This window comes from Sturnus vulgaris, chromosome 1 (genome assembly GCF_052056855.1).
Source record: "Sturnus vulgaris isolate bStuVul1 chromosome 1, bStuVul1.hap1, whole genome shotgun sequence".
NCBI classification, from domain to species: domain Eukaryota; kingdom Metazoa; phylum Chordata; class Aves; order Passeriformes; family Sturnidae; genus Sturnus; species Sturnus vulgaris.
The window spans coordinates 29,126,662-29,138,943 of record NC_142243.1 but is presented as its reverse complement, the minus strand read 5'-3'; the positions used below and the strand labels follow the sequence as shown (position 1 = coordinate 29,138,943).

General features: G+C 38.4%; 1 protein-coding gene across 1 annotated transcript; it reads left to right on the top strand.

Moving 5' to 3' along the window:
• Positions 1-1,456: 1,456 nt before the first annotated feature.
• Positions 1,457-5,418, top strand: SOSTDC1 (sclerostin domain containing 1). The gene is made up of 2 exons (XM_014893767.2): positions 1,457-1,840; positions 4,097-5,418. Exons 1-2 carry the CDS (start codon positions 1,522-1,524, stop codon positions 4,510-4,512), a joined length of 735 nt encoding a protein of 244 aa, XP_014749253.1. The 5' UTR covers positions 1,457-1,521; the 3' UTR covers positions 4,513-5,418.
• Positions 5,419-12,282: the final 6,864 nt, after the last annotated feature.

Sequence of the window (12,282 nt, the reverse complement as noted above, 5' to 3'; positions counted from 1 at the left end):
GCAGTGATCCCACTCCTCCATACATTACCCTGCTGAAAGATCTCACTCTGCCTTGCAACATTCTTGTTATTCCAGAACTGGGTTGGGCTAGTCATAATAGATGCAGGCAATCAACTCAACTTCCCCACACACAGCTCTGCCAGTAAGACTCACTTCACCTTGCAACACTCCTGTTTTTCCTGTGTCCTTTAAGCAAAAGCTATCAGTTTGGCACTCACTGTGGATGTGTCCTTACTCCTACTGAAATCCAGGATAACTTTCCTAGTGATGCAAGAGGAAAGTGTTGGTGATATAGACAAATGTCTGCTTGTGACTAGGGTGAAACAAAGCTGTCGTTTCTGAATGACAGATTTTGATCCTGGCAATAGATGTAACTAACCTGTGCTCCCCTTATGATTTTATTACAGCAATAAAATCCAGTGTGACTTTAGTTATCAACTCAGTTACAGAGAGTGTGAGATTACAGACTAACTTTGACATAATATGGCCTTCTGCAAGGCTGTGCTTTTTCCCAAGAAAAAGGTTTCCTTTCTAGTTAGAACACTAGAGTTTTCAGTGTTGATCACTGTTGTTTTATTTATTTTGAAAATCTGTAGAGCATTCACCATGAAGCAGACAAGCATTGGCCTACTGGCAACATCTCACTTTACACTGGTGTTAGTATCTGGGCCATGCAATTTTATATAAAATCAAGTATGTGCATGACACAATAAAAAAGTATGCCAAAGTAAGGATTATGCTTCCAAAATTTTTAAAAAAGATTTGCATGTTTTCTCTTTGTTTCCTTTATCACATGAAATAATACATTAAAATATAAGAATACTCTAGGCAATGTACAAAACTAAAAAAGACTAGTTTGGTGAATGAGCATGGTGAGAGGCTATGAATATGGATACTTTTGTACTAAGGAGCCTAGAGGAGATACTTTTTATATGTGGTGATACAGAAATACATACTTATAACTCCGTACATCAGGGAGAGAATATTCCCCTAAACCAAATAATTTCCCTTGCAGTACTCCCTGTTGATCAAAGCTGCATAATTTAAAGCATCTAGAGGCAGTTTAAATTATTCACAATACTTTTTAAAAATAATTTTGGTATATTGCAGACAGTATTTGTGTAACTAGCAGTCTTCTCTAAGTTCTCTACATTTTGCATCCTTATAGAGCTCATCTCAGTTTGAGAAGAGAGTACATAACTTTGCATAAATTGGGCAGGAGAGACTCATTCTGACACTGCGTTAGTCACATCACGCAAAAGTGCTAGGCATGCAGGACCATAGGGAATGGCAGGGCAGAGCCGGCAGTCTCTAGGTCTCAGCATGAATGCTACTGCGTTCCTAAGAGTTTTCTGATACCCTCAAAAGCCCCAAATAGGAATCCTGCAATTAGTGCATCTAACTCCTCCTTTACTGCAGTCTTCTCTCCTATTGGTGAAAGGTCTTCGCAGCTCATGTAGGGACCCCACCCCTTTTGTGGGTTTTCATTCTGAAGCTATCCACAACTTTACACCTGAATGAATGCCAAACCTCTCTGAATATATAAAGGAAGCCTTCAAGAGCAATTCCAGTTACACTGAAGAAGCAGAAGGAAAAGATTTCATCCAGCTTTGTCAGACAGAGACTGAACCAGCCATGCTTCTCCCTGCCATTCACTTCTATGGCTTTCTCTTGGCTTGCATCTTCACGAGAAGCTACTTGGCTTTCAAGAACGATGCCACAGAGATACTTTATTCCCACGTTGTTAAACCCGCTGCGGCGAGCCCAAGCAGCAACAGCACGTTGAATCAAGCTAGGAACGGAGGCAGGCACTACACCAGCACTGGATCCGACCGTAACAGTGAGTATCCCACCGGCGGCACTTCCACCGCAGCCCTGGGCGGCAGCCGCGCCTGACCCGGCGCCGGGAGCGGGAGCGGGAGCGGGAGAGGGAGCGGAGCCCCGGCCGGAGCCGCGCATCCCGCGGCAGCGCCCCGGACCCCCCGCCCGAGCGCGGCGCTCCAGGGAACCGGTGCCTGGGGGAAGCCGGGCCACGGGGAGATGCTGCTGGTTCCGGCCCGGGATCTGCCTCGCCGGGCGGCCCCCGAGCCAGCCGCTCTCCCACCCCCGTGCTGGGAAGTCCTGTAAGACCGGCTCTCTCGGGCAGGTTACTTCCTGAGGGAGGTTCATCCAGGAATGCCGGGTTCTATGGTATCTCCCCGGCAAGGAAGCGAGATAAAGAAAAAGGAGAGAGAGGCATTTCCAGAGCGCTCGCTTTTTTTGACTCACCTCCCACTGCGGGCAGGGGAGGTGTCTGGGCTACTTTTCAAGTGCAATAAAAAACTCTGAATTTTGTTCCCGCTGCTTAGTTTTATTTCCTGCTGTAGCACTTACCCGCTTAACACCTCCAGCAAAAGTAAACAAATCATCTCGTAATTTACCTATGATCTCTGCTCTAACTTGCCTTTTTTTATATCCAGTCTTTTCCTTCTGAGTTTTATGTATATATGTCAGATGCTTGGGGATCTGGAAACCTGCTGACTTTATCTGTTTCCTCCCCTGCACACCTCCTTAAAATGAAAGAAATCCAAAGAGAGAAACATACATACACACACACACACACACACACACCAACCCACCCACAGCAACTTGATAAAAATAGTCATCCCTGGAAAGTGAAGGCAACAAGTGACACTGATACCTTTCAGCTAAGCCAGGTGTGTCAGCTTCTATGAATGCTAAGGGTTTAAATGCACAGGAAACATCTCATCATTATGAGATTACTGGAACAGCCCAGTAGGTATTCATTGTCACTGAGCTGTCACTGGTGAAAAGCTGAGCCAGGGAAGACAGAAAACAGAAGGAGAGACAAACTCAGATCTGTGACCAGATGCTTACAGGTACATTCCTGAGTGCAGCTGCAGGAAGGCAAGCTTGAATCTTTTCTGCGAAGCAGGCAGTAGAGCAGCCCTGTCAATATTCCCTAGGATCAGCCTGCAGATTTACAGTCCCCTCTGCCTGCCCACTGAGACACAGAGGACAGGGTGAAGCAGTGTTAACGCATTGCCTCCGTTCAGAACTTGCTTCCAAAAATCCAAGCAGAAACAGAAGCAGCCTGTAGCTGTGATATGTAGATGTACCTTCAAAGCCTTTTATGATTCATTCTGAAATGTTTCTAGTAATTACTTCTATTTTAAAAGCGTTAGTTAATTGCATTGTGTGTAGAATCTGTGCCGTAATTGTCCTTCGGAAAGAGGGAGAGCACCGCCAGTAAAGATTGCTTATTAAAATTAAGCACACTGTGGGCGTTTATTTCAAAGTGTAATTACTGAAATAAACAGTTGTGTTTATTGCAGGGTGCAGAGCCGCCATAGAGACGGGTACAAACATGCCTGTATGAGAAGCTCTGCATATTGACTCTGTCAGCTGCCTAAGAGAATTTCCAGGATCCCCTATGTTACATATAATATACAGACTACTACAGTTACAAAGATGGTGTTCTCTTGAGGGTGAAAGGACCCCTCTGAAACTGTTAGTGCTAATCATTCAAACTTCATAGGCAGAACCCCATTCTGTGGTAACTTCAGCTGTTACCACTTCTGCAGTGTCTGCTCCGAGCCGCAGAGTTCATGAGAGAGTTCAGTCCACTGTAATCATGGAATGAGAAGAAACACACTATTTGAAATTCATTTAAAAGCATTTCAACTGTTTCCAAAGCAGTGTTTTCCCCCTTGCTAATGATCCAACATAATTGTTGTAAACATCATAGAGCAGATTCCCTAGACTGTGAACAAGCAGGAAACATTTCTTCCCTTGGGGCATTTTTTCCCTTCTAAAAGGTATGTCCCTGAGAAGAAGTATAGAGAATAAAATTGCCTCTTCTACCACAACTGCTGAAGTGCATGTCATTAGGATTTCTTTATGCTGTGGTATTATCCAGAGATACCATCAGCACTTGAGGCCCTTGTGTTGGGGAACACAACAGTAAAGAGATGTCCTGTAAAGATTACAGCCTACTTTAACTTCTGCAAAACATACCTGGTTAATGTGAAAATGACTGGTTAAGGAAATCATTCCATTCTGAATCTCAGTGTTTCTTGTTCTGTGCACTCTGCAGATCGCGTTCAAGTTGGTTGTCGAGAACTGAGATCCACCAAGTACATCTCAGATGGCCAGTGCACCAGCATAAATCCCCTGAAAGAACTGGTGTGTGCTGGTGAATGCCTCCCTTTGCCACTGCTCCCCAACTGGATTGGAGGAGGTTATGGAACCAAGTACTGGAGCAGGCGGAGCTCGCAGGAGTGGAGATGTGTCAATGACAAAACTCGCACTCAGAGGATCCAGCTTCAGTGCCAGGATGGAAGTATAAGAACCTACAAAATAACTGTGGTCACAGCCTGCAAGTGCAAGCGATACACCAGGCAGCACAATGAGTCCAGCCACAACTTCGAGGGAACCTCTCAAGCAAAACCCATCCAGCACCACAAAGAAAGGAAAAGAGCCAGTAAATCCAGCAAGCACAGTACAAGTTAGAAGTCAAACATTCTCTGCTCTCTCATTTCCCTCTCCTTGTGCCAAAATTGAACTCACCTGTAACCATTTGCTTTACCATTCTGACTGCTTAAAGACAAGTCTGCCATTGCTGTGTTCTCAGTTGACACTATATTCTTATTGCTTTGACCAAAATCAAAAGGGGCATTCTCAGCATATGGACCTTTTGGGTGATTTTCCAAATGCTCAAGATGGGGAATAATACAAGCCTTCCAAAATCACATTATAAACTTTTACAATTTCTCCAGCTGTGGAAGCAAAGAAAATTTGCCAAGAGTATTCACTGAAGTCAATTTTGTAAAATGATGCTTTGTTGTTTGTTTTCCTGAGAACAGTTATCACATATATTGCCTTTAATATCATGTTTTATGATCTTCTGACAACAGCTTAAAGTACAACACCTTGTATCTGCTTTCAGATTAATTCTAAAAGAAAGTGCTTTGCATGCTCACCTTTCTCTTATCTCAATATACCAAAAACTAAAATATGCATGGCAGCAATCAAAAAGTAAAGCTGAACAAACTATTTATTTGTTGTTGTAATTATTTAATGAGCTTTTATGTGTGTTATTTCCTTTCAAAATTTCCTTATGTTTATAGCTTTTCATATGTATCAAAGTATTTTCCTATGATTTGGGGCTGGATTAGAACATACATTTTGTAGATAATGTAAAATAGACATTCTAGCATTTAGGTATATATATTTTAATTTTGAACATTCATAGACTTAGGTGTTATTTTGACATAGCAACATAAAAACTGTATTTTTCATTCTTCATCTTGTATTATTTTTGTTTAAAAAGTGTGCAATCAAAAGACAGATATGACTTCCTTTCAAATTCATTGGTTTATTTTTTTTTTACAAAAATAAACACTGCTAAAAACTGTATTGTCTGGCTCTCTGTATGAAAATGCATACATTTCAATCAGTCACAACACTTAAAAAAGGGATAACATGATGTGGTTTTAAAAAGTCTATCCATGAAATTTAACATTGAAACAATCTTTCTTAATGTAAAGAGCTTATATGACTGTTTAACAGATGGCGCTTATTAATGGTCCAAGTCAGGTTCTTATTTAACAATTCTCAAGCTCTACATTTCAGAGGAAGAGTATATTTGAGATATTTTACAAGCTAGTGAGACACCACCATTTTTTTCATTAGTAATGATCAAGTCAGAATAATGGTATAAATTACATATGGTTTCATTTTTTCTATAGAAGTAATAGAGTCCTTCATAAATTCTTATAGAATGTATCAGAAAATTAGTAATTAATCTACTTTTCAACATAGTGCATGAATCATCTGTCCTTAATCTTTGAAGCTGTATTTAAACACTATGGGCAAGATTTTATAATGGGATTCTGTGTTCTTAAATCATTAACTTTTACAATCCATTTGCACCCAAAGTAAAAATTTCACAAGAGGAGAGTAATGAAAAATCTTGCCTGATAAGGTCTCACCCAAGTTCTCTTTGACCTTCTTTTTATCTCATCCTATTTTGCATTTTAATTTCAAAAGATTCATCATGAAGTTCTTGGCAGAGATCTTGGTCATTAATGTAGAACCGTTTGAAAATCACTGCTGCTGCCTGACTTGACTTACTGAATCCTAATTTTTATCGACAAAATGTAATGATTTTCCCTCAAAGTTACTTTCAAGAATTCACTTTAAAATTTGCCATATGTAAAAGAGAGGTACACTTTTTTATTCAATTTTAAGTGATCCACATGGTAGTAGAGTTAAAACCCCCCATTGCATTAATGAACTAGTTGTTACAAATTCACTTTTGTGACTGTGAAAATAGCAAAATGGTGAGACCAGAGACCATTTATATTTAAATTCTCTGATCTTAAAGGTGCTTCTTTTAAGCATAAAAGGAGAGATGATGGATAAAGGAGTTAGCAGAGAGAGAACTGAAATGACATTGCTGCTAGGCATATCAGTTCAGCAGACTTAGAGATTTTTTTTTAAATTTAAACAGACATTATAGTCTCATTCAATCATTTCATGACAGAAAAGTTTTTCCCAAATGCCAAATATCTACCTATTTTTAAATTGCTGTCCAGCTACTTATTGAAGATAATAAAACACAAAATATTGAGATAATGGACCAAAACATGACCAATTTCAATGCCAATTGTCACTAATAATCAGTAAAACTGCTCTACCTGTTTTGTGTTTAACTTCCAGAAGTAAGGAGGGTGAAAAAACTGCACATCTTGCTCATAACTCTTCTTCAGTCAGTGAAGTTGGACTGTAGGAACAAAATACATGTTTAATATCAGTTTACATTTAGAAATAGGAATAATAACTTCTAGATTGTCTTTTTATGCAGAACTACCCAAAGGGGAATAATCTGACACACTTCTGCTAAAATGACTTTGTGCAATCTTGCTGGACATGCTACAGAAAGACCATGGGGTCCATTTCTAAGTCTGACATATTTAAGGGAACATGAGGGAAGCCAGCAGGAGCTCCATCCATCAGCAGCAACTTAACTTTGATGTGCCACCTGAGTTAGCTAAGGTCTCTTCTTTGTCCATGACTGACATTTTGTGGGAGAGATCTGCAGAAAGCTGCACTAGAAATATGTTAATGTAGAATTTTCTGAAGGAGGAATGTTACTCTGTGATGCAACTTGTGGCTCTGAATGCTTCAATGTGACCTATACAATCTGCCGTCTGTTTCATCCTGTTACATATGAACTCACAGGGGTCTATCCAAGGATCCAGACAAAAGGCACTACACAAGTGCATCTAACTAATTTCTTCTGGAGAATCTCCAACATGTAAAGTTGCAGTGGGTAGGATATGGGCTATTGCTCTTGTGGAGGTCAGTGGCCAAAGTTTCTCAAAAAGACTCATTGAAATAGTATTGCTTAAACTGAAATAATTTTAGATATGATACATCTCAAGTTTGCTTCCGAGTTAAAAAGGACAGACAAACATGCTAAAATGTTGACCTAAAGTATTAAGTCAAATAGATACAAGTGTGTAAATGTTTTGAAAAAGTACAATGTAGAGGCAGATTAGATAATTTTTTTCATACATTAGACTATAAATAGTCTAGATTTATTACACTAAAATTTTATAGAAAGTGACTTTCTCAATGATGTTCAATCATACAGGCAGATCAGAATTCCAAATGCTTTCTTAAAAAGCATTTCAAAGATCTAAAAAAGAACCTAATAATTTTATAATTTCTCATACTTTTTTGTTGAGAAAACAAAAAGTGAGTAAATTAGAAATAATCTGTTAATCTGCCATCACTATTTCATTACTTTTGAGTTGATGAAATCTGCTCCCAGCTAAGGGGTAAATTGTTTTATGATGAGTGGAAATCAATTTTCCTTAGACATCACTAGAAACAAACTTAGCCAGATGCTGATTGTTTTGATAGCATGGAGACATTCAGAGGCACACTTCTTAGAGGCAGTGGTAGATAATATGTGTCATTAAGACATTTATCAACTGTGGAAGTCATAAGGGCCTGACATTTGCAATCTAGACTAGAAAAGCCCTTGAGAAGTTTATTTATTCAGTTATTTAATAATAGTAACAAATCTGCTGCTCTTGCCTTTCCAGCAGCCTTGGAAACAAAACCACCCAATCCAAGCTCAGTCATTTGTTTGGAAATAAAGCAGACATTTGAATAACACCCTTCAAAATACCTAACAGATTTCTGCTAGTAAATCACTTTAGTCCTTCTAACCTTGACCTTTATATCCTTCCTGAAGAAGTACAACATTAATCAAGAAAGGACTGTTCAATACATTCCACTGTGAGAGTCTTGTAGCTACAGTATTAACCTGGAGGTGTTCAGTTGAAAATTATAAGGAATCCTTAGAGTTGGAAGGTATCCTATTCTCATGATGCATTTCCTTTCCTGGAGGCCAGGCAAGGGGCTTTGATTTTAAGTTCACTGACATACATATAAACATCGCTCCAGGCTAAACCTGAAAATTCTCCAGAGATTTATGAGCTAAGCAGACATTCTGTCACTGGATTTGCTAATTTTGCCTGAACGTCGCCCCCACAACAAAAAGGCTGCAATGTATCTTTCTGAAAGTCATCCAGCCTTTCAGATCACTCCTTCTATGAGTTATGTGGACTGACACACTAGAAAAGTGTGATTTACAAAAGGTGTTGCCTACCACTGAGTTAATAACCAAACATCTACCTCACTCAGTACTTCAATGACAAGAAAATACTCTTAATTTGAAATTAAAGCTTATTGAACAACATGCCATGAAAATAAGTAGTCTCTATTAATTGCTGAAAGAAATCTTTAGAAAGACTGGACTGTAACTTCATTTTAGGAGTTTGCATTTTCCTACCTCCCTTTGGTTTGATATGATAGTGAAAGAGTTGATGCTACATTACCTGAAGTTCAGGCCTTCTTAACGCTTCTGTCCAACCACAAATAAATACAGAGGATGTCTTAATAGAAAAGAAAATCTGGACAAATTCTTTAATAGGGATGTTTGTGGAATATGGTACTACTTGGATGTGATGGAAAATTAAATTAAAATAAAATAAAATAAAATAAGTCAGCTATCAGAAAAGAGGCCCAAATCAAAATCCTCTGAAATGATAATATAGTTCTTGTCTGCTAAACTGCAATGGTAACTCCTGTCAAAAAGTGATTTTTACTACCATCTGCTTAAGTAAAAATAAACTAAATCAACAAAAAACGTTTTGAACACTTTGTCTATTTCTTGTCCCCTGCTCTATTTTAGTAGTTGTACAACAGTGTAGAATTGTCTCATTGTTTAAACCCTTAGCTGTTCTGAAATATATTATTACAGCACACTTGCTTTTTGATAAAAAAATATTTAAAATCTCTTTTTAGAACGTCTGGATGCATTATTTTTAAATTTTGACTACTGAGAGGAAAAGCAATGCTCTGGCTTGGCTTAGGAGCTCCACATTAGGTTTGTTTTGTTAGCCCCAGTGAGAAGTGACTTAGTGAAGAAGCTGTAAAGCAACTTGGTAAAAGTATAAACCATTTTGTGAAGTCTGATGTTTGGTTGGCTAAAGAAGAGCTATCCAGGCACAGTCATTAAAGTTCTTTTATATAAAACAGTGGAGAGTTGAGAGAGAGGGCCTAAGGAGAAAAGTACTTGCCTAGCCCTACCACAAGAACAGCCATTGAGAAATGTAGTGACTATGCAAAGCTTTAAAATACTCTGCAGCACAAAAACTTTGTTTTAATTGCAGCTAAAGCAATTTTAACATCTGTTGCTTGTTAGATTATTATTCTATTTATTTTCTTATTTATTTAGTCATTTACTTTGGGATGGGCTGGAGAAAGCCTTTTTAGATTCCCTGTGGTCATTAAGTTGGGATGAAGAACAGAGGTCTGAGTGTTTCTAAAACATAAAGCTGCAAAAATTTTTGTTTTAGCAAGGAACACTTGCTTTTGGTGCTTTTTTCTTTTTCTCCATTGAAAAAGCCTGCTGAACCTTTTGTTTTTGTGCATCTTTATTACAATTTTTAGGACAGTAGCCAGAACAGCTTATAGCACCTGGGAACTGGTTGCATCACAGCACTAAATCTTTTGTTTTCAGATATTGAAATGCCAGAACCTGGGTATGTCTAGAAGACGAGAAAGAAGAGAAAATGTATCAAAATAAGGGAACAAAATGGCATATGGAGGACAACATGTGCTGTGTGTTCTTCATTTTCTTCTGATCCTCACAACTTTTCATGAGACTTCAAAAGACCTGCTCCATTTGCAGATTGCCAAGGCCAATAGCCCATGAACATTGCTACCCCTGGGATGTAGCAGACCGTCAAGTCTAAATACAAGTGGTAGAAAACCCTTTCTGACTCTGTGCCTTCACTTCCCATGCAAAGGAAAGAATGCACAGCACAGTGTGTCTGTACCATTCCACACTGAACCAGGGAAGTCAGGGAGACTTTAGCATCTGCCATCTTCATAGAAATGCACATTCTACTGCACTGTTCATATCTTCTGGTGAGTGACCACAGCCTCCTATTTCTGAGGAGAATGAATACTGCCTAAGCTGACAAGATTCATGTACAGGTTTCTTAGAAGGCTATCCATCTGCCACACACCTGGACTTCCTTGTTGAAGAATTTGGCTCAAAATCTTGCTTACCACATATCAAATATCATATTCATGTATAAAATTACAGTAATCTGATTTTGTGAACAAGACCATCAAGAATACACTAGTGAGTTATATAAAAAGCCTTTTCTAGGTGTTATGCAATTACTATATCCATATTTTCTTTTGATCTTTTTGTAATCAGTTATAAATCTTGACATCTCTCCCAGAAGAAATTGTTTGCAATATCTTTTGCCAAGAATAAAATCAATATTACGGATTTCCATTTTTATTTGCTTCATTTAATACTTCTTGGCATATGTCTTCCATAAAAGGCTGCATTAGACAGACCATTCAAGCCACTGTCCGAATCTTAAGAACATACTACTTTGTGGTACTCCTTATCCACTCAAATACTGCAGTCCCATGCAAATCTGTTTGTTGCTGCCCCTCCCTGTGAAACTTCTGGCTCCAGAAAAATCAAATCCTCTTTCTCATGCTATTTCAATGACCAGGCTCGTTTCTTTCCAGTATTTATGTTACCTGTCCCACAATTCTTTTCAAAACACACACCACACACACACACACACACATACACAGAAGGATGCATTACTTAATCCATTTCCTGAAGCATTCAGTACTGAAGAAAACAATATATGAAAAAACACAATAGTATTGGCACAGGTAAGTTTCAGGAAGAATTTTTAAAGTAAAATGAGTTGGAATTAATTACTCAAAAACAGTAGCAGGATACAGAGCATTTTTCATCAAGTAGTTGGTTTGCATCCAGCTAGATCAGTGTGTTGGAAAATGGTTAACCTTCTATGGTTGCTCAGCAGTGTATGTTAAACAAGCTGAGTCTCTGTATAATTGAGATAGCCACATTGCTGCAGTTGAGAAAAATCTGTAACCTTGATCTTTCTAATAATTGAACAGGATCAAAGGATTGACCCTTTCCAATCTGACATTTTCATGCTAGAACTGCACAAGTCAGCAAAGGATGAGGTGAAGGATTAGGACAAGACTACTGTTTTTAGGGACTACAGTCCTGCATATTTTGCTCACTATAAAGTAACTCTTTGGAAAGAGAAAAAAGATTCACAAACCTTACCACGAGGCAGACTACATTTTAAGGCACTTCCCTTTACCTACTACCAAAAGGGTTAGAAGGTAATACTAAAAAATCAAAAAGAAGAGGAGAAAAAGAACTACTTGCACATGATTGTTTTGTCTAATGTATGCCATATAAATATGCAATGAAAACTAAGTCCAGTTTTTGTGTTGGATAGTACCTTGTCTTGCCTGCTGCAATTTCAGTCCCTCATGGAATAGTTAACACCAGTCTTAATTTACTGAGTAAAAACTGACATGGATGGAATCCCTCCTATATGAACTCTGGCAAACTGACTTCATCTATATTCCTTAGATGTAGGGCCAACAAATAACCTATCTGGTATTCTTAAAGTAAGGACCATTATTAACATGACAAGAGATGCAGAAACAATGCTTTCAGCATTGCAGCAATAAATAGTCAAATTTGTACACCTAAACATACCAAATCTTCACATTTTCACCGGTATTATTTGATTGATGCAACACTTGAAGTTTGGTGAATTGTTTCATATTCCTACACAAACATTCTATGGAAATAACACAGAAGACAGTACAGAATAAAAT